The sequence below is a fragment of the Bos indicus genome, chromosome 16 (genome assembly GCF_029378745.1).
Source record: "Bos indicus isolate NIAB-ARS_2022 breed Sahiwal x Tharparkar chromosome 16, NIAB-ARS_B.indTharparkar_mat_pri_1.0, whole genome shotgun sequence".
NCBI classification, from domain to species: Eukaryota; Metazoa; Chordata; class Mammalia; order Artiodactyla; family Bovidae; genus Bos; species Bos indicus.
The window spans coordinates 28476587-28504205 of NC_091775.1; the positions used below are offsets into that span (position 1 = coordinate 28476587).

Below are 27619 nucleotides of genomic sequence, written 5' to 3' on the forward strand. Positions count from 1 at the left end.
AGTTTCATGCAATTAAAAAATAGCCGTGAAAGGAAAAGTTGAAAACAAATGAGAATACTAATATTGTATCTTCAGAAGTACAATGCCTTTATAAAGAGTAACCTATTCCAAATGGTATTATCACATTCATGCAATCCACTTAATTCTGCTTGGATTCTGAGGAGGGGAATGGGTAAAGTTCTTTATTGGGAAAAAAGGTAAAAAAAACCTGTTAAAGGAAACTAACCACTGGATAACACCTTCAAATATTAAGGTTCTCTCTCTATATTCTTTCTATCCACTAAAAATACACATTCAAAAACAGAACTGATTTTCTTAACAAGTTTTTCAAATAGTATTTGACATAGAAAAATATCATGATATCAAACTCTAAAACCCACTGTATCTCAGATTTAAATGTAAGCACTGATTCTGCATTTCCCAAGCTAATCTGGACACAAAAGCCCTTTACATGGAACCACTGTTAACATTTTACATAACCAGTATTCTCGTAAAAACACTTTGGGAAACACTGGCATAAAAGCCTGAACTCTTTAGCAAAGTATAGAAGATCCTCCTTGATCTGGGTGCTACTTACTTCATGAACCTCATCTCCTACTCTACAGTCTTCACCCAAACTGCCCAGTCACGTTCTCTCTCACCTGAGGGCCAGCTGTAACGTTTTGCCTAATTTACTTCTCCTTCATCTCACTCTCATACTTTTCCTTGCTTTCCAATTCCAGTAGGATCTCTTTTTTGAGTTCCTGTAGCATTCACTAAAGAATAATTACATGTATATCAGGAGCCCAGTCTGACTTCTATCAAAAGGTCAAGCACACAGCAGGTGCTCAATAAATACTTACTAAACAAAAGGGACTCATACACTGCTGCTACAAGAAAATATATAATAAAGAAGTTTTGATATGGTTGCTTTCTTTTTGGACATGTTATAAATAACTACTGAATGAAAATACTTCTTATAATAGTTCAGTTCAGTCACTCAGTCATGTCTGACTCTTTCTGACTCCATGACCCGCAGCACGCCAGGTCTCCCTGTCCATCACCAACTCCTGGAGTTTACCAAAACTCATGTCCATCGAGTCGGTGATGCCATCTAACCATCTCATCCTTTGTCATCCCCTTCTCCTCCTGCCTTCAATCTTTCCCAACATTAGGGTCTTTTCAAATGAGTCAGCTCTTCGCATCAGGTGGCCAAAATATTGGAGTTTCAGCTTCAACATCAGTCCTTCCAATGATAAGGTTATGATGGATCCCAACCTCTTTTTCTAGTCACATTTCCCATGCTTTGCCTTACTCATCCTATTCGCTTACTAAATAGCAGTTCTTATACTTGAAAATGCACTTCTTTATTTTCACTAACCACACACTGATATTCATATTTCCTTCAATCCTGAATACAGGCAATTAACAAGGCAGCATTGGGTGGTATTAGGTGACTATTAATAATGGAAATTTCAACTATTTTCACATATTATAGCTTTGGATATCTCAAAATTTTATGCTTGTCACTACTTCAAAATTCTTGAAGTTATCGGATCTGCTACTAGAATCTGTTACTAAGCTTATAAAAAAGTGGCATATTACTATACTGTATCTGTTTTTGTACTATTTTGATAATTATATTTCAGTATAATTGGGTTTACCTTTATGATATATACTTGGGCTTCCTAAGTGCTTTGGATTATGCGTTTAAAAACATTATTCTGAGGAGGGGTTCCATAGGGTTCAGACTGCCAGAGGAATACATGGTACAATAAAAGGAAAAAAATGCCTGCTTTAAGGCAGAGTAGATCTTGTTCATCTTTCTTCATTCATAGCATATTGCAGGTACACAAGAATTGATGTATGCTCTCAAACGGACTCTACTCTTTTTAAAATATTTCCTTCCATGGCCCCCTTTCTCAATAAGATTATTTATACTTTCTGATTTTAGGTGAATGACTCCTAAACCAAATACATCTTAACCTATTTGGAGTCATGTACTTCCTTAATTGCTTGGCTGAAAGAAATGGAAATACTCCTCTCTACAAATCTGTAGGTTACCTGGTTATAAAGAAAGACAATTTTGATTTTTGAGGGAACTTAATGCCAAAGAATGCTCAAACTACCACATAATTGCACTCATCTCACATGCTAGTAAAGTAATGCTTAAAATTCTCCAAGCCAGGATTCAGCAATACATGAACTGTGAACTTTAAGATGTTCAAGCTGGTTTTAGAAAAGGCAGAGGAACCAGACATCAAATTGCCAACATCTGTTGGATCATCGAAAAAGCAAGAGAGTTCCAGAAAAACATCTACTTATGCTTTATTGACTATGCCAAAGCCTTTGACTGTGTGGATCACAATAAACTGTGGAAAATTCTGAAAGAGATGGGAATACCAGACCACCCGACCTGCCCTTGAGAAACCTGTATGCAGGTCAGGAAGCAACAGTTAGAACTGGACATGGAACAACAGACTGGTTCCAAATAGGAAAAGAAGTATGTCAAGGCTGTATATTGTCACCCTGTTTATTTAACTTCTATGCAGAGTACATCATGAGAAACGCTGGGCTGGAGGAAGCACAAGCTGGAATCAAGATTGCCGGGAGAAATATCAATAACCTCAGACAGATATGCAGATGACACCACCCTTTTGGCAGAAAGTGAAGAAGAACTAAAGAGCCTCTTGATGAAAGTGAAAGAGGAGTGTGTAAAAGTTGGCTTAAAGCTCAACATTCAGAAAACTAAGATCATGGCATCCAGTCCCATCACTTCATGGCAAATAGTTGGGGAAACAGTGGCTGACTTTATTTTTCTGGGCTCCAAAATCACTGCAGATGGTGATTGTAAGGAAAGTTATGACCAACCTAGACAGCATATTAAAAAGCAGAGACATCACATTGCCAACAAAGGTCCGTCTAGTCAAGGCTATGGTTTTTCCAGTGGTCACGTGTGGATGTGAGAGTTGGACTATAAAGAAAGCTGAGCACTGAAGAATTGATGCTTCTGAACTGTGGTTTTGGAGAAGACCCTTGAGAGTCCCTTGGACTGCAAGGAGATCCAACTAGTCCATCCTAAATGAGATTAGTCCTGGGTGTTCACTGGAAGGACTGATGTTGAAGCTGAAAGTCCAATACTTTGGCCACCTGATACAAAGAGCTGACTCATTTGAAAAGACCTTGATGCTGGGAAAGATTGAGGGCAGGAGGAGAAAGGGATGACAGAGGATGATCTGGTTGGATAGCATCACCGACTCGATGGACATGGGTTTGGGTGAAATCCAAACTCCGGGAGTTGATGATGGACAGGGAGGCCTGGCGTGCTGCAGTTCATGGGGTCGCAAAGACTTGGACACGACTGAGCGACTGAACTGCACTGAAAATTTTAAATCCAGAATACAATACTTTTCATATGTATCACTGGGGGGAAAGAAATGTGTGTGTGGGGGAATGTTTAACAGAAGTTCCACAAATTACAGAAGATAATGAAGGGTTTGGGAAGGCAAAATGGTAAATGAGTCTTTTCTAACGTGTGTCAGAATGGTTACTGCATTAATCTGTAAATCAAATACTAACAAAGATAGCTGATTGGCAGAGATATTGAAGAGCAGTAGGTCTAGAGTAAAAATATCCCTGGATTTAAGTCTAACTCTGCCATTTACAAGCTGTGAGAGCCTAGGTGTTCAACTTTTACCTTGGTTTCCTCATCTGAAAACAGGAGATATTAGTATCTCAAGAGAGTTAATCAAAGGATGAAATTACAAAATATACACAGACTAAGCACAATCCTAGCATGTAACACTCAACAATTCTGATCATATTAATCTCTATGTATTATTTAAACAACACAGAAAGAGGTAAGACATGACAAAGATGACAAAAAATGCTCTTGGAAAAGAATGCTATTTATATACGAATACTTTAAAATTATGTACTTAATTAGATGAAAAATTACCTTTTTTTGTAATCTAAACATTCATATTTAGAGTACATACCGGATCAACTTGCCATATGATAACTGTCGTATCTTTTGATCCTGTTGCTAATTTAGTGCCATCGTTAGAGAATTTACAGAACCATACTTCATTACAATGCTCCGTAAGTATCTGCTGAGTATAACATGGGAACTGCCTCCTAAAACAAATAAATCCACAAATAATTACTCTTAAAATCGATTAAGAGTAATAATAATGAAAAATGTTAAAAAAAAAAAAGATGAAACATTTTTTGCTCGGATTAAGTCAATTCATATAAATAACAATTAACCAGGTCTTCATGTTTGTCTGTGTTAAGTGGCTGGGATCAGGTTGTTCTAGAAGAAATAATGTACATGTTCACTGATATAAAAGCAACTTGGTGTGACAAACAGAATAGGCACTGTAGAGAATTTGGGGTTACAAGCTTTAGTATCTTTGCCAAACCATTTAACTCCTGAGTCTCAGCTCTCTCATCTATAAAACGAGATGAATCTACCAAGGTTCTTAGGGTTCCTGTAAGGATGAGAAATACATCTAAAATTCCTGGAATGCAACAGCCATTCAAAAGTGGACTGCTAGTATTACTTTGGGGACAGCACAAGAGAAGTGCAATATATGGTAGAGGCCGTAGTGGTCAAAAGTAAAGTCTTAAGAATGGGGGCAGTAGAATCTGAGAGACTCAGGTTCATATCCTGGCTACTTACCAGCTGTGATTCTGAGAAGCCTAATCTCTCTAAATCTCAATATATCCAACCATAACCTAAAGACAAGAGTACTTTATAGAATTCCTTATATAAGGATGAAATAAAAAGGATGAGACAATGAATGTAAAGCATTTAGACTGGCTCTGATGTTTAGCTAGTACTTTATAAAGTTGCAGTTATTATATATTAAAGACAAAGAATTCTATGATTACCTTTAAGTTAAAGAGGAAAAAGCTAAGACTGACTATTCTCATTAAGTATTCACTTTTAAAAACCATTCTATCCTTTTCCAGTTTATCAGGACCATTCAATAGAGCGTCCTGTGATAATTCCAACCTTATATACCTGCACTGTGCAATCTGATACCCTAGCTCTGTGTGTTTACTGAGCACTTGAAAGGTGGCTAGCATACTTGCAGAACTTAGATTTTTTCATTTAACTTGAATTAGTTTTCATTTAAATTTAAATGGTTACATGTAATCAGTGGCTACTGTTGGGACAATACAGATCTGTATTGTAAAAGTTACTTAAACATTAATGGGTAAACTCTTAAGTCTATTTTTAAAAATGTTGTTTTATGTTGCTAACTCCTGTCTGACTCTCTTATGACCCCATGGATTGTAGCCTGCCAGGCTCTTCTGTCCATGGGATTTCCCAAGCAAGAATACTGGCATAGGTTGCCATTTTTTTCTGCAGGAGATCTTCCTGACCCAGGGATTGAACTTCCATCTCCTGCACTGGCAGGTGGATTCTTCATCACTAAGCCACCAGGAAAGCCCCCCTTGTATGGGAACACCAGAGTGGCACTCAAATAGTCACTATTTTATTATTACTTAAGTAATCTTCTAAAAAGACTAGTAATTAAGCCCTTAGTTTATTAAAAGGCTAACTTTAGGGTAGTAAAATGATAAGTCTATCTTTGATTTCAAATAAATGTAAAATTTGTTAAAAATATAAGGGCCTTCCTTCAAACTGAAAAAAGTAGCATTTTAATCAAGCTAAACACCTTAACATTTTATAAATCTTAACATTCTATAAATATTTTATGAACCTTTACTAAAAACTAATACTTATAAAAAGGTTATTTCTGAGGAGCAAGAACTCTTTCATTCCTATGTAAATAGGGTGCTTTCTATGCAGGTTTGGAGGAGCCTGATCCCTGATCTGAGGGTTGGGAAAAGTCAGAGTAAATAAATATTGTCCATCATTTACTCTCACAGATACTGACATAGAAATGAAAGAACTTAAGAAAAATGGAGGTCATGTTCTCATACATCTGTTTCCACACAGGAAGGCAAGCTCTAAACTTACTGATACCTCTTGAATCATGAAGTCTACCATATATTATACCTTTCAATGTATACCACCAGCAATAAATTCACAAACCAAAAAAAAACCTGGGTTCACAACTGCCTTAATTTTCACACTGATCTCAAATTTTCAAAGGAGCTATAAAATACAAAACCATATAATCTTTTAATCTATTTTCTCCTCCTACCTCTGTTCAACTTAAATGAAAAGACTTAAAAATTCTCATAAGCAAATAAAAAAGCAATGTTAAGGAGTAATAAGGGATAAATGAAAAGGATCTCTAATCACTTTCTTTAAGTGCACCAAGTAATTATCCAATACTTTACAATAGTTCAATTATTACTATTTTTTAAATTTCAATGGGGGAGGGTGAAGTGAGAATTCAACTATACGTGAAAGTGGTTTATGCGCAAATAAAGATTATCTTAAATCATAGCGTATATGGGCACACATATATATGTTTTATGGTTATCAGAAATTCCTCATTTTCTTGAAGCGCTCACACATATACACTCTTATTCTTCCTATTCATGTTATTTTCAATAGTTCTCCAAGGATCTTTGACAAAAGAAATAGAGCATATGCATTGCAGCTGTCATGTTTGGTTCACCAGATCCAAATAATTTTCTTCTGGAGTTTGAAAGATTTCACATTTTGTTTTTCAGTATCTTAAAAATGAAAGCTCTGTTGAAATTTTGGAGATAATTATTAAAATGGTAGGGATTTTTATACTCAAAATACTTCTAACATCAAAAGTGAAGCCTGAATTCTTGTAAGTTAAACTATGCAGATGCATTGGTTATGACAACAAAACCCAAACCAGAAAATTAATACCTGTTATTGTAAGTATTTCTAGTCAAAAGGTTAGCTTCAACTAAAAAGCAGAGCTTCCATTATGAAAAGTACTTCCATGATCTTCATGAGCAGAAAATAATTTGGGCCACAGTTAAAGTAGTCATAATGTCTGGGAGGGGGTGGATGGGGCTGGGGCATGTTGGGGGGTGGGGGTGGGGATTGGGGAGGGGAATAACTAAGTGGTCTATGGCATCCAAAGACAACACAGGCTTGGATCACTGGCATTCTCACACAGGATCACTTATAATTTCTTAAAAAAAAAAAAAAAAAAAGCGGCCAGATACAGAAATGACCAACCAAACCCACAGACAAGTAAAGGAACAAACAGGCTAACCAGCTTCAGTTCTCAAGGAGTAATTTCCTATACAAACATACACAAATTTCTCTCGTCAACTTCAGTGGTTCTAGCTGTATTTGTAAATGCTAAAGCAAACATGAATTGCTTTATGGTGACAGGATAAAAGTCTAAAACAAAATCCTAACATTTTAATACATTTCATAAGTGAGCTTGTAAAATGTTAGCCCACTTTAAAATAGAAAATATTTTCCTCTTACCTACTACAAACATGATCTATAAGCAGAGACACAGAGTCTAGATTACTATCAAGTTTGGTGTTGTGATAGAGGCACCGATCCCTTTGGAGTTCCACCGCTTGCCGCAGAAGAGTCTGTAAACGCCGTGGGGGAAGCATCACTGATGGTGGTAAATAGGCTTTAATAGAAGATATTTTTAAAAAGAGAAACAAAAATTAAAATTAAAAACCAAAACAGAACAGTTCACTTTTATTTAGGACATTCAACTCATCTTCTCTTGCACTTGCCCCTACCTGAGTGATGTCCTGACCTTTAAATAGAGCAGTTCTGGGTGAAATGATGTAACATGTAAGCTTTATGAGTATTTGTCAGCAACTACAGCTATGCTGTCACTAGAATGAATATATTTGGGTAGGAGAGCTTTAATTTGCAAGTGAATTTCCTAAAACAACAACATAAACCTAACAAAAACAAGAATTTGATAGAAAATGAAAAGGTAGTGATGATGAAAATAAAATCTAAAGATATTTGTGTCCCATAGGTAGATGAAGCATCACTAAAAGTGTAAGAAAAATCTCTACTGACAAGGAGCAAACCAAAATGTAGGAAGAAATCAAGTTCCAGTTTTCATCAAATTGTGTCTAATGCCAAGGCACTGTGAAAATGCAGGGAATAACTGGTGTTTTTATTATCGATACCAATTTATTTCAATCCTTTAATGCCTTAGTCCTCCACAACATGGTTTTCTGATTCTGAAGTATCTCCACTCTCACTTCAGTATGAAAACATAGGATATGGTTTAACTAAAGAGGGAAAGACAGTCTTTTATTATAAAGGTGTGGCAAAAAGGAAATGTCTACTGTAACTTGGAAGTTATATAAAAATATCTAGACGGAGGGTAAAACAATTTACCAAAGGAAATTGGTGCTTTATGCTTGAAATCAACATAAAAATAGGTACACCTCAGAGGTACTGAGGGTTCGGTTCTAGATCACTGAAATAAAGCACACATCACGATAAAGTGAGCTACAGAAACTTTTTTGGTTTCCCAGAGCATATAAAAGTTGTGGTTATACTACACTGTAGTGTATTAAGTGTGCAACAGCATTATGCCTAAAAAACTGTACAAGCTTTAATTAAAAAACTTTATTACTAAAACTGCTAACCATAATTTGACAACTCAATGTTGCCACAAACCTTCAATCTATAAAAAAATGTAGTATCTGTGAAGCACAACGAGGTCTGCTTCTATCTAAAACACTTGTGGCTTAAAGCTGTGGTTTCCATGTTTTTTCTCTAACCACAGTACTTCTCCCCCAAACAAAATCTTAAGGGGAGCATCACTACATAAAAGAAATGGAAGGAGACATGCTCTGGGACCAGCATCCTACTCACTGACTCCTGAGGTTTAGATTCTTTGACTCCAGGGTGGATTTTGAAGCCTCTGGTTTAAAGGGCGTCCTAATGGATCTCCCCGCTCATGCCTCCTATATAACCACTTGATAAGAGTATGTCTAGATATAAGTCTTCCTAACGGATTCATAGTATCCTTTCTAAGAGAACATACAGAAACATCAAAAATGAAGATGCTTACTCTGAAGTTTGTCCAGCAGTTTGGATCGGGAAGCTGTTCCTTTGCCTTCCCATTCTGCTTTTGCACGTAGGTCTTCTGCATGGCTACACATCAGATACCTAAAAAATATGACAAAGAGAGCACCAAATATCAAACCCTTTTCTTTGGATTAAACATAATTGATAAATACTGATTATACTCCGGAGATCTAGTTCTTATAAGAAATATATATCAAGAAGAAATTTCTACAGTGGACCCAATTCATTAATACAATCTGGCACCTGAATTAAGAGTTACAGCATAACAGACATTATCATTTGCTATCAATAATAGAATGTATCCTTAGATTTGGTACTTTCCTCATAGCTCAGCTGGTAAAGAATTTGACTGCAATGAAGGAGACCTGGGTTCAATTCCTGGGTTGGGAAGATCCCCTGGAGCAGGAAATGGCAACCCACTCCAGTATTCTTGCCTGGAGAATTCCATGGACAGAGGGGCCTGGTGGGCTATACTCCATGGGCTCACAAGAGTCGGACATGACTTAGTGACTAAACAATCACCACCATCCTTAGGTTTACTATTACATATCATTATACATATGTAGCTCTTATGGTGTGCCAGGATCTATTCTTCACTAAGCACTCAACATATATTGGTTCATTTTATGTTCATAACGATCCTCTATGAAGTAAACACTATTATTCTATTTTTATAAATGAGGAAACTAAGGCACAGAAAGCTTAAGGAACTGGCTTAGGAGAGGCAAAGTAGGAAAATAAATCCACGCACTGTAGCTGTAGAACTTGCTCTTAATCACTATGCTAACTTAATTGCTCCTCAATAGTTAAGACAAAACAAAACAAAAAACCCCCAACAAAAAACTTTCAAAGATATTCATACTAAGTTAAATAAACAAAAACAACATATCTTCAAGAGTTTATCATAAATGCCACTCAAGAAATGGTATAACTGGATAATCATCCTTGTGTGATCTTATCAAAGTTATGGGATCCCAAAGAAGAACATTTGGGTACTATTTTATTACTCACTATATATGCCAAAGGAGGTATAAGTGCTAAATTCATGGATTCTGGAGAATACATGAGGGCCCCCTGCTGGAAGTGTGACTCTAACCTGGTTCTGCCTCTTCTCAGAAGAACTGGCTTTACAAGTAAAAGAAGTGAAGGCATTAATCAAACATGGAGATTAGACCTGGCAAGTAACTCTCCTCCTATTGTGCCTCATACTCTGGTCTCAGACCAGTCTGTTCTTATTTGTAAAAAGGATATTAAGAAGAGAAGTAGTGAGAATTAAATAAGATGGAATACATGAAGTACTTGGTCTACTATCTGGTATACAGAAATATATCAGTTTACATGACACGTATCATCACCTTCTTTTCTTAAACTGCATACTGCATTTGGCAAATTGCATTTAGCAGTTAAAGAATTTAATAGCCTCTTACCCAATAGCAGGACTACTTGTTCTCCTGCTATTTGCTATATAATATGCCTTGACTGGAGCTTCCCAGGTGGCGCTAGTGGTAAAGAACCTGCCTGCCAATGCAGGGGACTTGATGTGGGTTCGATTCCTGGGTGGGGAAGATCCCCTGGAGCCGAGTATGGCAACCCACTCCAGTATTATTGCCTAGAGAATCCCCATGGACAGAAGAGCCTGGCGAGCTATAGTCCATAGGGTCGCAAAGAGTCAAACATGACTGAAGCGATTTAGCATGCACACATGCCTTAGCTGATGAGAATTTATTTTTTAATAGTGTAAGTAATTAGACTCAAAAAACCCTATGAAAGAAGTTGGACACTACAAAAATTTGGTTTCTAAAATAACTTTTTCGGAGGAAAATTTATTAACAATTTTATGAAAAACTGTTTTCTTTAAAAAAATTTCCAAGTTATCCATGATTACTTCTGCTTCCTTTTGAAAATATACATTATACTTTAACGTTTCAAATGCGTGTCTGTTTATGGGGGTCACATAGTATATAACTCAAAGGACACTGAAATAAGAGAAAAAAACATGTCAAATTTGATACCTGCCTTCTATGAGCTATTTCCTTACACGAACAATACAGTTAAAAGATTAAAATCCAAGGATGAAGTTTAAGTTTTTTGTTGGAAGAAGTGGGTAGAAGATATTACCATTTACTGAGATGAGGAAAACTAGAGGAAGAACAGGTTTGTGGGGGTAGGTGGAGGGATCACGGGAATCAAGAATTTTTATTCTGAACACGTAACTTTGCGATACCTATTACACATGGACACTATCAAGCAGGCTATTCGATATATACATTGGGAGTTCAGATGAGGGTAATTTTATGAGCTACTGGCATATAGATGGTATGTGAAGCCATGGCGTAGGAGATCACCTACGAAGTGTGTGTAGACAGAACAGAGGGAGGTCCAGAACCAAGGTTTTGGGCACTGATGTGAGGATAAAATGAGACTATGTATATAAAATGCTTAGCAAGGACCTGGTACATGACAAGTATATGTTTAAAAAGAAATGTATGCAACAACACTAGAAAACGTCACTGCTTATTGTATCTATAGAACATTATGCCATAGGACTTTTACAGAAGATCGTGAAATGGTATTTCACTGTAGATACATATTTCTTCTTTTCATTCACTTAAATACCTCTATTCTAATATGGAAAACTTCCTAGGATGACAAAAATAGTTTGAACACACATAAGTGAAACTACCCAACAAGTATTACCCAAGAATTTAGCAATACTCAGATCTTGGGAAAATGTTAAAAGAAATGCAACTCTGGAATGGTAACCTAAAAAAAATAGCTTCTTCCTCAACCTGAAGTCTAGAACTGAGCTTCCTTACCCACTAAGAACATGAATGCGCTCTGTATTGTATTTCAGTGGCGTCAATTCACAGCGTAGAACTTGAAGTGCCTCCAGGACCTTGCCATCCTCCAGGTATTCCAGGTACTTCTGCTGCAGCAGCAAAAACTTCATCCTCTGACATGACAGAAAGCAGCAGTCAGGGGAAAAAAGTTGATGGAGGTTTCAGAAAATGTTTGTGCCTAAACAGAACAGTAGAAACCATTCTACTATGCCCTTTGAAAATAATTTTTATAAAGCTTTAAAATGACTCAAAATATCTTTATTTAATAGGGTCACAACAGATGAAATGTGACTCTATTGCTCAATTTCACATCTTAATAAAACTCTTTGAACAAATAATCTCAAATTAGAAAAGATCATTAGTGACCAAGGCATCAATGTTGGAGAAAACTTATTCTGTCCTCAAAACATTCACCTAGAATTTTACTTCTGTGAAAATTTAGAACTATTTCAAATATTCTAAATTTGCTTTTAAATAAGCCTGACTTCTCTAATGGGTATTGGGGGGTTTCATGGAACAAGTTTAAAAAAGATGGCAGAAAAACCAGTTAAATGAAGGAATTATTCAAAACCCACAATGTGAAAGAAGGACTAAGTAGACCAAAAGCAGAACTGGAGCCACTGGGTCGAAGCTACAAAGTGTCAGATTTTGGCTTATCAAAGGTAAGAGGAGTCAATCAGCAACTGGACTAGAGGTTGGCGTGCAAAGTACTGGGTTTCTTATGAGTAAAGTGGACAAGCACGAGCTTGATGGACTCACTCTTTCCAGGTGGCAATAAAGGGATGCCTACAACTGAAGGTTAATCTTGAAGGTCTTTGTGTGTTGGTAACATCTCATCCTGATGCATTTCACTATGAAGCACTACTATCAACACTTTCTTCCCCACAAAAGACAAACCATTTCCAGCTTATGGTGAAGCCCTTTCACATTTAGTTTTTTTCTGATACATGTTTAATACTTTTAATGTTCCTTTACTCTGTTACTTTACTTTTAACTTGAAAGTGATAATCACTCATTTAGCAGCTTTCTGCCAGACAAAAGAGTTTTTACTAACATTAAGTTTAGAATTTCTTATAAACCTTAAACCTAATTAAAGACCACTGCTTGGAGGGTTAGGGTTTCATCTATCGTATTTGCTGCTTGTGGTGCTTAAGCAAGCCAAATGATGCAGATAGAAAAGTTGACAGGAAATGTTAGTCATACTCAGAGATGCCAAGGAATATAGCAGTAAAGATCTCAAATCCATTTAAAAGAAAACCCCAAATGACTTTTCTTCTTCAATAAGACGCTTACTTTAAAAAATAAGGTACTGCTGTCAAATGGTGTGGAGAAATTATCTTTTACTTAAAAATTAACAGTATAATGAAATGCTCTATAGGATTTTCTTTTAGGGAGTATTTAGAAAGGAAAGCTTAACCTAAAAGTTTATAAAAATGGTTTCTAGAGAAACTAAACAAAACATACCCTCCCATGTAACTTAGGCATACATTTAAATACATCTTTTACAATATACATTGCTTATATTGATAATAATCTACTCTTAAACTGAGAGTTAAAGAACAGAAAAAATTTTAAACTATGAGATAAGCTCCTGTAACTCTGGAAAAATTACATTTACCAAATTTTACACATAAACCTAGATAGAGTAATGAATGTTTCAGAAATAGGTTACCAAGATGTCTTGAAATATATAACCTAATGTTAATCTCTAGATGGCAAATAAAATATGTAAAGTCCACCCGGTGACAAAAACCAAAAGTCTAAATAAAAAAATCTAAAAATCAAAGGATTTTAAAGTTATTATGGGTATTCTCACCATTTTATCTTCTGGAAAGAACATCAACTCTTTATGAAAATGAAGCATTCATGTATTTCCATTTATCAACAAACTGTTAAAGAGTTTAATTTTACAGTGTTTTTCAATCAAATTCGAATATTTTTTACTTGCAGAATTTTTTCATTTAAATGACATTGGTGGCATGTGTATTTAATTTGACTAAATTTTCTTAGTAATTGAGAATTTGGGGGAAAATTTTGTTTTAATTCAAAGGGCACATCTTAATTTGTGGGGTATAAATCATTTAGGTCCTATGTATGCCTCCTTGCCCATTCCAATCTGTGTAGGGACAGTGCCCCAAGAGCTATTTCCTATTTCCCCCTTATTTTCCCATCAATATCCTACTACATGTTCCTCTCTCTCTAAAGGGCAGAGGCAGGGCAGGAGAGAAGAGAGAGGCAGAGTAAAACTTTGAGAGAAGCCAATATAAACACACATTTCTGCATGTACAGGGAATGCTATAAAAGCAGTGCAAGAACATTTCTCTATGAGTCATTTTATCCAGATTAAGACACAGAATATCCTCAAACAGATACCGATTTCTGGTAGTGTGCATGGCAACTAATGTTACTGGCCAAGAACTGCTAGAGTTTTGGTTGAGAAACTGTTTATTCTGCTAAGAATCAATTTCAGTATTTGACACATATGATAAAGAGAGAAAGTAAGCCATTATTTTACTTTCCAAAATTTACAGCACAAAAGTATAAATACAATTTCAAGAAAATGAATGTCTTTCACAAAAGATGTTAACTATTTACTGAAAAAATTTAAAGAATTAGGCAAAATTAAACCTTGCTGAGGTAGGGATATGGTTTTACTATGTTGTTTTAAAAGATCACATGCTTCTTAAATGAAGGAAAAAAGGAAACAGGTTGAGAAAATAAACTCTCCTTGTATCTTTCCCCACCTCCTAACTAGACCTCTGTAAGAGATTATTCTTAATAATTTTTCAGCATCTTCGGTCCTAGCAGTAATTCTTTCTCTTTTATTATCTAATAAAAACTTGAAATCGGTAAGTGACTAGGTAGGATAGTTTGAAATACAGTGTATGTGGTAAATCTTAAGGATTTAGGTTGTCCGCCCCCACCCCCCCATCCATTGTTTGGATTTATCGTTTTCTCCAATAAACTGAACTCAATGTGAAGTTCTGAAACTCAGAACTTATGATATACAGAAAGTCTGGTTATTAAGGGCAGACTCCTAGCTAACTTAGTAGTGATTCTGACTAACTCTGAATCAAGGTTATAACCAAGTTTTATCAATTAAATCATGACTCAGAGACAGGGGAAATGAATTATATTTAAACCATGGCTTTCAAAATGTCTCCTATATGACTACACTAGTAAATTTTTGTACATCAAGTTAATATTTGAACACTTTTGTTAAGCATGTTTCTATTATATTAAGAATCAAACATTTCTAGACATATAAAGTTTTCTATGTTACTGATCTCAAATATTTACTGAAATTATCTAGACACGGCTAAGCATATCTGAACCCAAACTAAAATATGTTGATTCACAGGCTCAGCTTCCATTAACTCCAGAAAAAAATTCTGCTGTTCATAGAATCACTTGACTAGGAACAATTTAAAAATATGGGGGCTGAGAGTGAGAGTGGACTGGGTCAACAGAAACATTCAGGTTTAAAAAGAAAATACAATTTTAGTCTAGACTAAGTCATCAAATGTGTCTGGGTATACAATTAAAATAATTATGTTTTTTAAAAAAACCCAAATAGTTGTCTTCTAAGGTATTATTACAAATTTATGCTTACATTAGATTATCTTTTAGCGATGGAGTGGAGGAAAGGAGTATATCTAAACATAATTAGGTGAAAAAATGCTGACCTAAATCTTTAAAAGCAATTGATTCATTAATGTTTAAAGTGAGATACAGTTGGAACCCCTTTCTTTTATAAATACCTAAACAGTTTGATGGTGTGAGGCTCAGCCAGAGATTTTATCTTCATCTCTTATTAGATCCTAGAATGTTCTATAGACTGAACAGGCTGTAAAAAGAAAGGATTCCTCCTTATTATCTACAACTACCTCTCATCAGTTTACATGTTGCTTCTAATGCAGATTTCTAATGAGATATTTATAATCAAAATCCAATACAGAAGTCTCAAACTACTACAAATAAATAAGAAAAAAAGAAGTGAGCCTATTAATAATTTTTACTACGAAGTTACAGATACAATTTGGATGAAGCTTAAAAAAGGAAAACAATCCTCCAAGAAATCACACATTTATTTTAAAATAGTCCATGGGCAAGTTCTCTACTGTCACCATACAAGTAGTGCTAATGTCCAAAGGGAAAGGAACCCCAACTCTTATTTTGGCCTTTTAATTGTCTTTATATTAGGGTCACCTCCATTCTGTTACGGCTAACAATTTATTAAAAAACTCCCCAATCAAAATTTATTTAGGTATCACTTAAAAAAAAGCAACCCCCAAACATACTGATTGGGGAAAATTTACTTGCTAGAAAATCTACAATCTTTCTGAATATAGATGTTGAACTTCTGTGTTTCCATTTTAAAAATTTACCACAGAGTTGATTATTCCATGAGTTAATTTATTATCAGGCATCTGATTCAATAGTAACTTAAATATTTTAGTATTTTAAGTGTTTATGGGGAAAAACCCCACAAAACACTAGATCATCAATTTAAATGAATCCATATTTGTTCATATGGCTCCTCTTTTATTTCACCTGAAGTCCATGCTCTAGGATTGTATTTTTATAAAAGATCAAGAATTTGAAAACCCTCGTAATTAAGATTTTCTTAAAAAAAAAAAAAAAAAAAATCCCAGAAAACAGAACAGGAGGGTCTATTAGGTTTATAGACAAAGGTAGAAAGATTAATGTTTGACCCAATTAAAAAAAATCAAAATGTGACAGTCAACAAACAGCTGGTTTCCCTACTTCACTTCCTATTCGCCTTCTTTCCCTCCCCCACCAGACAGGAAACTGCTTTTGACAACAAATGAATCAGCTAGAAGTTAAAAAGCCAGCAGCTGATTCTTCATGGTTTCCAATCACAAGGACTTAGGAAAAAAAACTGATCCCCTCCTTTCCCTCACCAACATCTACTGAAGAATTAAAGCCTATTAGTATAAAAGATTCATTAAGATTTATGAAAGAGGCTAACAGGTTAAATTTCGACACTGATCTTGTCGGGAAATAAGGGCAATAAGCAGAGCCCAATGGTCAAATTTGCGTATGAGTCCTCCACCAGAGTGATTTATATCATACAAACTTTGACACTGTCAATTCACACAACTGGAATGCAGGAATGGAAAATGGTGAGCACACCAACGGAGCTGGTTTGAATTAATTATAATTCCCAAAGATTTTTTTTTTTAAAGATACTTAATGTGGTCAGCTACTTAAGGTTATACAGATATACATACATCCCAAAATGTTTTCTTTACCAGCACATTCAGTATTTTAAAGAATAAAAGGATAATTTATCCTTGATCCTATAAATATAAAACTCCTATTAATAGTATTGAGAGTGTAAAGATCTTTCAATATAACTTAGTAGAAAATTTATAAACTAGGTTCAAAGGACATATTTATTAAATACGATTTTAAAAATATAAAGCTCAAACTTAAAAAACACCATCAACATTCATCTTAGTTTACAAATGTAATGATATGAAAATTACGGCCTTATCTTTTATAAGAGGCAGAAGCCTAGACTTATCAATAACCTACTAACATAAGCATAAATGTGAAACTAAGAACAAAAGTGTATTTACCACAATTATTCCCAACAACGTTTGAGAGATTTCAAGTGCGCCTCTTACCACAATAGCATGAGGAGAATGCACTAAAGGCTTTAGTTCATTCAGGTCATTTTCTGCCTGCAAAAATTGGTATAAGAGAAAAACAGAAATGTCACAAAATGCACATCAAATATATAATTTTAGCAGCAGTTACACAGCTCTATATGCCCTACTTTACCTTATCCCAGTCTCCTTCCATGACATGATTTCGGAATTTGGTAGCAGAAGGATGTTCTAAACGACATCCTGACTCTTGCATGAGGAGATCAACAGTCTGGCTGCAGGAGAGATACAGTGTAAAAAAGACCTGACCAACTTTAGGGTTTACTCTTCCAAATAAACTACTCTCTATGAAAACAGTTTCAAAAGTTCTTAAGCTAACCTCATGATGAAGGAAAAAGAAATAAACAGCTTTGATGTGCTTGGCTAAACAAACTTGATTTTTAAACTGCCATTTATGTTTTCATCTAAAGTCAAAAACCTTCTTGAAACCAGAATCAAAATAAAATTCTTTCTTCTTTTCCATTTTATGCCTTTAATGAAGTATAAAATTTCTAAAAAGGTGTTGTAACCAACCGGTTAAGAAACATGAAAAACCATGATTTACATACTAGCCACATTACTACAGTTTGAAAGATTAAAAAAAAAAAAGTTAGTTCCATACAAGGTGATGGAAATGACCTGTATTAGGTAAGAGCCTTACATCCAGGTATTATGTCTGCAAAGAAATTCTAACAAGTCAATCTCTAAAATTAAAATAAATCCAGCATCAAAAAATCATTCCCTTTCTCTCTATACTAAAAATAGCAAATTTACTATGGTGTAGGTTCCAAACAGTCACGAGTTATTTCCTCCTGCTGCTGTCAGCTTGCTTCTTGTCTCAGTAATAGGTTCTGTTAGCATTTACAAAAATCTGTTTTCACACTAATCCTTTTCCTTAGGGAACAAAGTGAAATCTTCCTTCGATACATTTCTTTCAGAGCTTAAAGGATTCACCACATGTGGTTTCTTCCATCAGATATTTTGATATCTCTAAGAATCTTTATCCATCTTACATACTTATATTTCAATGCTTTCTTATTCAGCTCCATTTTTCAGCAAAAACAGTGCAATAATCTGCCTGAGAATCAGAATACTTATGTCATTCTTAAAAATGCTCTTTCACCTTCTACCCAGAACAAATCTATAAATCCGAAAATACTAAGTGTAGGCTAGGTCTAAGAACTTATTTTATTTAATCCATGCTTTGAAGCTGGAAACTGACTGTTGCATGTTGTTTCCTAGTCTTATTCTGTCTGGTTCCTCCATCAGGCTCCTCGGTATTCCCACCAATCCTACCATCCAACCCCACCCCCACCCCCACCCCGCTTTTTTTCTTTGTGTGTATACAAAACGGGGGTGGGGGGGGTTGGGGCCAAGGTCGTCTACCTTCACCCTACTTTAGGTACACAAGGCCATCTAAATTGTATCTGAAAATAAATGATTCACCAGATCCGATGTCCCTTTTTCAGAGGCAACCGCTTTCTTGGTATTACATTGGGATTTCAGATAAGTTACTGGTAGGCCTCTTGCACACACACAAGGGCCTTTACATGACATCAACATGGTATCTTACTTCATTATTCCCATCAGATTTATTTAGCAGCCTCCTTCCGAATGATCCCAGCCCCTCAGTTCCCATAAACACTTGTAACTGATTGTCTTTCCTGATTGGTAGTTTGCCTGGGTCGTCTGTCATGGTTGGGGGTGGGGAGGTGTCCCACAAAGATGCCTCTGAGATACACTTGAAAAACAAATCCTCCAAGGTTCATTATTTCCACCAGCTCTAATCCACCCCTCCCCCAACACATACAGAGACACACTCCCGCATCTGTCTTTATTGACAGACAATTAAGCTCTGAAGGTGTGTGGAGAGGGGTGAATCTTTGGGCTCCTACGCCCCCTCTCCCCCTACCCTCCCAACCGCCTGTCTCCTCTCACAATTTGTCCGACAGATTGATTTTCCCTTATTTCCCTTCAGGTCAGCTCCTCCTCCCTGGTCAGCCTGTCTGGGCCGCGTCCTCCCGTGTCCTGGGCCCAGCAGTAATTCTCTGAGCTCTTTCCAGCGCGCCCCGCTCCCCTCGCCTCCCCGCCAGCTTCGGTCCCCTCGGTCCGTCCACACCAGCTTGCCTGTAAGGGATACTTACTTGAGCCCTAAGCCATTCAAGTGCTGTCCTATTAGCCTAATGACATCCTCATCTGACTGGGAGAGCCGCTTCTTCTTCTTGAGGCTGCTGCCCAGTTCGGGGGTGGCCAAGGAAGAAGAGGCGGCGGTGGTGGCAGAGGCAGCGGCGACGGTGGCGGAGGCAGCGGCGGCGGCCCCGCCGGGGACCCCGTTATTGACATTCAGGCTGTTGCTATTGTTGCTGGCGGCGGAAGGGGCGGAAGGCAGGAGCCCATTGGCGTGGGCCAGGTCCCCCGCGGACGACGAGGACGAGGGGGACGACTCCCCGTTCTGGGCCGACAGGCAGGCGAGTTCCTGGGTCTGTCCCTGGCCCCCGCCGCCCCCTCCTCCTCCTCCGCCGCCGCCGCCGCCGCCGCCTCCTCCTCCTCCTGCCCCGTTGGCCTGCATGATGCTGCCGCTGACCAGGCTGTGGCCGCTACTTCGGTGGGGGACGGCAGCGGCGGCGGCGGCGGAAGGGGCAGCAGCCGGGGGGAGTCCCACCACTACCACCACGGAGGAGGAGGAGGAGGAGGACGACGACGACGACGAGGACGAGGACGACGAGGACGGAGGGGAGAGGCCTGCTCTGCCTGCCGAAGCCCCGGGCTCTCCTGCTCCCTCCGCCGCCGAGGCTCGGGGTTTCTTCCGCGGGGGCGGGGAGGCTCCGCCGGTGTCCGAGTCGGAGGAGGAGGAAGCGGAGGCCAGAGTTTCCTCGCCGAGAGAGGCCGTGGTGGGAAGCCGGTGGGGCGAGGCGGGGGAGGGGAGGCAGGGGCCGGGGACAGGGTCGGGGTGAGGGGGGGCTGGGGAGGCGGGGAGGGGGGTCAGGGTAAGGGGTGAGAGGAGGGGGAGGAGGAGGGAGAGGAGGAGGGGGAGAAGGAGGATCCGGGCCCTTTCCCCCCCCCCCTCCCGGAGGCAGCTCGGGGTGCGCGGCCCGGGGGTCGGGCCGGGGGGGGCGCCGCGGGGCGGCTGCGGGGGGCTCGGGGCCCGCCGCTGGGCTAAGCCCGGGCGGTGGTGGCGGCGGCGGCGGCGGGCGGCAGCGGAGGCAGCTGCCGCCTCTGTCCTCGGGTCCGCTCCGCTCTGCTCCCTGGTGTGTTGATTCTTCCCCCAGCTGCTGCCTAATGGAGTCCAGGCGCTCGCGTCACAGGAAATGCCTATACTGCCCTCCTCACTCACTTCCGGTGGCAGGTATGGAACCTATAGGGGGGCCTGTCACCCGGCACGTGCGCCGGGGGCCGGCCGGGCGGGCGGGGAGGAAGGCCGGCGGGCCGGCGGGGGGCTGACCCCGACCCCGACCCCGACCCGACCCGACCAGATCCGCCCCGGAGCCTGGGCCTGGCCGGCTGGGCCTCGCCCCCAGCGCCCCTGGCAGGGCTGCCTCGGCGAGGAGTAAGTTTGTAACCGCCCTCTGAGGCTGGGCGTGCACAGGAGGGCGGCGATCTCGATCGTGTGCGCGAGAAGTGTGCGTGTGGACCCCGGGGTGACCTAAAAACGCCAGGGGTGCGGAGGGACTGCAGATTTCTCCATCCCTGGCCGAGGACGGGGTCGAGCAGGTGGCGAGGTTTTTGTCACGAGAAAGAACAGGCACAGGGCTGTGGTAGGCCCTGTCGACTCGCTCAATGGTAACCAGGACTGGCCAGCTCTTGGTTTGAGTGTGGAAAATTCGAATTTCCACAGCCAGGTGCCACACACAGTTGTCGTGCCTGGGCCATCCCTGGAGGTTTGAGATGATGAGCCTGGGAGACTCTGTGTGCCACCCGGGGAAGATGGAATAAGACGGTGAAGAGCAATATCTGATGGGGACAAGGAGTCAGAAAAAGGCTGTGGGTATAGAGAGGCGGGGAGGGACTTTGCTGAGGGGCTTTCACTTAGCTTTTGCCCAGTATCTCCTTCTCCCTTCCAGTTGCCTCTTGAGTCACTGCCCACTTTAGGCAGCAGTAGTGGAGACCAAACAGCTTCATCCAAAACATGCATCTCAGGGAGAATTCAGACTCAATTTGAGATCCAGGCTTAAATGTTTAGGTGAACTGCGAGGCTTCAGCGATGCTGTAACTTAACCCATTTATGTGGCTGTAGAAACCAAGAGCTAGGCTGAGTCTTGATCATTGGTGAAAAGTCTCTCTCTATTACCCCGATTATTTACGTATATGTGGTCGATAGCATATACACCTGACATGTACAGAGATTTTCTCAGACATTTAACAATCTTATTCTGAAGTAGTTTCCATGTGGAAAAACACACTCAACAATAGAGTATATTACAGCTCAGAAATCTCAAAAGTTTATAGCGCAAAATAACTTTGAGACTTTTGGTTAGGTTTCTAAAGTTAGAAGAATTCGTTGCTCAGTTGGTAAAGAATCTACCTGCAATGCAGGAGACCCGGATTCGATTCCTGGGCTGGGAAGATCCCCTGGAGCAGGAAATGGCAACCCACTCCAGTATTCTTGCCTGGAGAATCCCATGGACAGAGAGGCCTGGTGGGCTACAGTCCATGGTGTCATAAGAGTCGTGTCCGACTCTGTGCGACTAAACCACCACAAAAAATAATTCTTAGAGAAAGTATTAAAGAATCCTGAGCTCTGTTGATCCTCAAACTTAAGGCAGGAAGAAGACCAATGCAAGATCTGACAAAGATTTAGCTTTTAGTCTCATCTCTTAAATATGCTTCCAGGTGGCGGTGTAATTTCAAGATGACTCACATTCAGTATTCTTACTCACCTGAGACAGACCTGAGTTCTACCTGAGGTTCACAGGGCACTGCCACTGTATCCAGCAGAGCCTGAATTACTAGACAGTTAACACTTCAGAGAGTCCTGGTTGTATGCTAACTTTAGACAGCCTTATTATTAAAAGTGTTGTTATTGTTTATACAAAATTAAATTTTGCAAAGTCATTTATAATAATTTATGAGGCCCATAGCAGTACCGAGGACAAGCTTCTGAATAAAGTCTGTAGCTTTCCTGAAGGAAACAATTACTTAGTGGTAGCCACAGACAAGGCTTACACTTCATGAACAAAAGTAAAGGATGAAAGGCAAAAGAAACTGGTCCCAGTTGGTGTCTAAACTCATATATATACCCCAGTTTTTGTATGTTTCATGTGACTAAGGTGAATTACTAGAATTTTGAATTTATGAAGTCCATGTGGGCACACATTTTTCTCTAAACTAAAATACAGCTGGAGACCCTGTTGTCTGAACTTTGAATGTTTTTAGAGCCAGGTTTCAAGCCCATGTACAGATGAATAATTCTGAAATACCACTCTGTACACACTCAGAAATCTTCAGTAACAACGTATTACCTGCAGGATGCAATCCAGAGTTTATCTTGCTCTCCACAGATTGTTCTCCAGTTTCTCTTTGACTTTGTTATTTACTGCTCCCTTTATGAACCCTTCACTCCCCCAAATGTGCTGGCCTCATCTTCTGAGTCTGATCACATGCTCCCTCCCACCTTTTTCTCTACCCTTCTGATTCAAGACTTGGTTCCTTTCTCACCTCCCTGGGGGAGTTTTTCCTGACTTCCAGCCTGCTTACCCTCCTGCTTGCAATATTTAACTAAAATCCCTTCTTCAAGTCTTCAGAGAGGACTGATTCAGTCCCCCTGATTCTTCCCCTTTTCACCCTCCTCCTGGAAAAGACTGAGATAGATTTATGAGTAAAGGTCCAAGATGTCTTTTAGGAAAAAAAAAATTGTATATTCAGGTATTTGATTCATTTATTTTCATTTCCTGTGCTATTTTAACAGATCTTTATATGACCAACCCTGTGCCAGGTTCCAAATAAGAGGCAACTTTTATCCTAGAGATACTGAAGCAAAGACTTACAGGGATGTAAAAGATAGTTGAGCTAGTTTATGTGTGAGGACTTTCCAACTACAAAATGTCTATGAGTTATGTACATAATGTGTCTCTTAACTAGTGTATAAATTCTTTGAGGTAGGATCTGTGTATTGTTCGTTTAAGCCAATGTTTTTCAGATTTTGGACCCTGACCTGTGAGTCATAAAATCAGTGTATTGGTTGTGATTACAATTTTTAAAAATGAAATGGAAAAATGGAAAAGAGTAGAAAACATCCAAGTCAGTCACTAGTAGGAAAGGTCATTATTATTTTGTTAAAGTTCTGCTTTAATGACAGACATATCTCTCAGCTTTACAAAGCAAAATGCATTTCTTCTGTAGGCCATTCTCATAAAAGTTTGCAAAACACTCATCTCGGACGGTCTAGACTGACAAAAGGCAACTCAGGAAATCAGTGTTAGACAAGTTCTGTCCAGAGCAGTGTCTTAGCCATAAAAATTAAAAGCTACTAGATTAAAAAATTAAAAGCTACTTAGATAGTATGGGTGTTCATAATAAAACATAAAACTAAATTTTCATAAAAGACTTTCTAAAAAAAAAAACTAGAAGAGACTGTTTACTCTTCTGTGAAGTTTTAAATTTAGTGTTAGCAACATTACTATTATTCAGTTTATTAAATTTCTACTGGAAAAGGTAGTTCTCAGGTGTCCTTGGAGAGGGATATATTTGTATTTACATTTCTAGCATCATTTCTGGGGCTTCTCTGATGACTCAGATGGTAAAGAATCTGCCTGTATCATTCCTAGCTTTTCTTTGTTCAGGGTTCTAATATTGGCAAGCTGGACTTGTTGGACTTGGGAGAATTCAGGAAAGAGCACTGTTCTTGGAGTGAGAGCACATTTGATCAGCCAGTTGACCTTCGGCAAGTAGTTTGACTTCTCTGCCCTGCCCTCATTTCACAAATGAAGTGTGGATAATGGCACCGGCCTACCTGCCTCAGAGACTTGATCTGGGGGTCAAAGAAGATATCAAGTATAACAGATAGTTGGAAAAAGACTATCTTGAAAGGTTTTAAAACATAACTTAAGTCTTCCATCATTTTAAAAAAGATTTGAGGCAATGAAGTTCAAAGGTAGAATTTAATAACTGCTCGTGTTTCTGAGCTGTGGACTCTGTAGTCATTTGTTAACCCCAACACTGCCGCTCCACTGGGTTCCTGTGCACCCCTAGCCTGACAGCTCTCAATACTGTGCTTCCAATTGGTCTTCCATGAACGGGGAGTTTCCAGTACCTGCGTTGTAGAGTGAAGGGCACGGTAACCCGGCAGTTACTGCTCTGTGCGTGTCTCTCCAGCACTTGCTTGTCCTCCCCTCCTACCAACATTCCACTCTTGCCACCAGCATCCAGTATCCTCCTCTAAGGGGGGGAAGGGGTGGCACACTGGGTGGATCCAAGTGCAAAGACAGGAGCCTTATACTTAAAAGGGAACATGTGGAAGTATTCTTTTTCCTCTCAGCTGAATACTGTCCTTTTTGCCAAGAAAACTAGATTGTTCTTTTCCCACCACACAGCTGGGTTAGACTGCTTGGAGTAGCTGGTTCTTGCTGCTCTGTCACAAAATGCATGTAACACGAAGATGTGTGTGCAGAGATATGCACTGAAGCATCGTTGGTAGGAGCAAAAAGAGTGGGGTCATCACCTTGTGCTGATATGGAAATAGGACCAAGATATATTGAGTAAAAAATGCCTGTAACAAAACAGTGTGCCTAATATGACTCACCTAATAAATAAATGAATAGATATGTATGCATTATTTTTTTCTAGTAGGATAGAAGAGCATAAAGCAGTGATTTATCTTTGAGTGGAAGGACTGGGGTGGTTGAGGAGGGAGGGTCCGATTTTTCCGTTTGATACTTTTCTGCAGTGTTTGCATTTTCTAACTAAATATAAGTATTTTTTTAAAGTGTCAATAGAGGTTATTTGGATTTTGCTTTTTTGTGTATTAATAAGTGCCATGTTTTTAAAGTACTCAAGTTTCTATTTTTATTTTAATTTTAAAAATTTTTTCACATTTTTAAAAGCACACTCAAAACCAATCAAAATATTCATGATCATTAATCATAATAAAAGATGCCAGATGAAGCAGTGTTGTGTATAATTGATGACATTAAATATATTTGCTTTGTAAACGTCTCTTTCTTTCCCATTACCTCCACTTCCCATGTTCTCAGACTGCTGACTCTGCACACACACACACACACACACACACACACACACACACACACCCATCTCTCATTTGGTTAAATTCATCTGGGGAATAAAGGGCAAAAAGACATTCCTATTTATTAACTTTGAAAAGTAGATAAATAATTAATAGCCCCTGGAGTCCATGGACACTGGACAGCAGGCCCTTTGGGCAATCTTTCTTCTTCTCAGGTTCCTGTATGTGGTTCATCTCTCTGGCACTGTGATAACTGTAAATAATAATCAGTGGAAAAACACAATTATTGGTAACCAACAAATTCTAATTAGGATGAGAAAATATGTTTTCTGATTAGATTATACACAGCCCAGATAGAAGTAATGGTCTAATGCCTAAACATTTTAAAGGTTTTAGTAGGTGATTATTCGTGAAGTTTAAAAAAACTGTTGAAAGAGTCCCTGCATTTCTTCCTTTAATTTTATCTCAAAAATGTGCTGTTTACTTAATAATACTAAATGTGTAGGCTAATGTGGCACAGGATGGTAGCCTAAATTTAAAAAGCTGAAGGAATTAATGAATGCCAGTCATTAACAACAAAAGTGCAAAACAGTAGTTCTTAGCTAGCTAGCTTCTTTTTTTAATGGCTTGTGGAGCGGTCTTTGGCTAAGTCAGGACCGGGAGGGTTTTAGGACTTGCTGGTCCTTTAATACCAATGGGGTTTGTGTCTTTTCATAAGAGTGACCTTTCTGTGTACATCTGTGAAATACAAGAATGTCCACTTTGTAACTATACCTCTGAGCCTTTCTCAGAGTAGCTTTTTCTCTATCCCTAAATTATTGACAAATATTATGAAAATAGAAATAGGTGTGTTTGCAAGGTTCAGTCAAGAGTTTCAACAACACTGGTCTTTTCCTTTTGTTTCCCAGTGTCCATCCTTCCCATTCTTATCCTTTCTTTCCTATGATGGGACATGTCCAATGCCGGGTTTACAGAAATAATAAAAAAATAGGAAGAGCTAACACCTACCACGCCTTGTTTTAAGTCTTTACATTCACTGTACTATTTTAACCTTCCCATCAACCTTATGAGCTATGTAATATTATTGATGGTATACAGTATTATCAATATTACCCCCATTTTATGGGTGATAAACTGACGCACAGAAAACTTGAGGTCACGTAGCTGGTGTGTGGGAGAGCCGGATGCACAGGCTTCACAACTGTGTGCTCTGCACTCCACTGCTTTTCAGAGATGGCTGGTATGACTCGGAAAAGTACTCATTGTTTAAAGGGGCCAAAAAAAAGAAATAGAGCAAGTCCTATAAGTTAATTCTTTTAAAGAATTTTTTTTTTAACGTGGACCGCTTTTAAAGAATTTAATTTGTTACAGTATTGCGTACATTTTTATTTTTGGTTTTTTGGTGTGTGGGGTCTTAGCTCCCTGCCCAGGGATCAAACCTGTGTCCCCAGCATTGGAAAGCAAAGTCCTAAACACTGACTGCCAAGGAGGTCCCTGAATTAATTTTTTGACTTTGCCCTTTTTGTGCACATAAAATTTTGGTCCCTCACCTTTGAAACCCCTGTTGTCTCATTGGCCCATTTGAAAGTGAAAGTCAAGTCGCTCAGTCTTGTCCGACTCTCTGCGTCAGCCCATTTCAGTTCAGTTCAGTCGCTCAGTCGGTTCTGACTCTTTGCGACCCCATGAATTGCAGCACTCCAGGCCTCCCTGTCCATCACCAACTCCCGGAGTTCACTCAGACTCACATCCATCGAGTCGGTAATGCCATCCAGCCATCTCATCCTCTGTGTCCCCTTCTCCTGCCCCCAATCCCTCCCAGCATCAGAGTCTTTTCCAATGAGTCAACCCTTCGCATGAGGTGGCCAAAGTACTGGAGTTTCAGCTTTAGCATCATTCCTTCCAGAGAACACCCAGGGATGATCTTTAGAATGGACTGGTTGGATCTCCTTGC

At 39.0% G+C, this 27619-nt stretch overlaps 1 protein-coding gene and 1 long non-coding RNA gene across 3 annotated transcripts in view; one reads left to right on the plus strand and one right to left on the minus strand.

The window, feature by feature from the left end:
- The window catches only part of WDR26 (WD repeat domain 26), a 39638-nt gene extending 19002 nt beyond the window's left edge, over positions 1-20636 (minus strand). The window contains exons 1-7 of one of the 2 annotated variants that reach the window (XM_070768031.1): positions 19634-20636; positions 17626-17725; positions 17469-17525; positions 11791-11927; positions 8958-9055; positions 7385-7541; positions 3978-4116 (exon numbers count right to left, since the gene is read on the minus strand). In XM_070768031.1, the coding sequence (XP_070624132.1) occupies positions 3978-4116; positions 7385-7541; positions 8958-9055; positions 11791-11927; positions 17469-17525; positions 17626-17725; positions 19634-20058 (1113 nt within the window). In that variant the 5' untranslated portion in view covers positions 20059-20636. Of the gene's footprint in view, positions 1-3977; positions 4117-7384; positions 7542-8957; positions 9056-11790; positions 11928-17420; positions 17526-17625; positions 17726-19633 lie in introns of both variants that reach the window. The other variant, XM_019976331.2, reaches the window with a different exon arrangement.
- Positions 20580-27619, plus strand: part of LOC139176348 (uncharacterized) — a 66268-nt gene continuing 59228 nt past the window's right edge. The window contains exon 1 of the long non-coding RNA XR_011560755.1: positions 20580-21036. This is a non-coding gene — a long non-coding RNA (uncharacterized lncRNA). The remainder of the gene's footprint in view (positions 21037-27619) is intronic.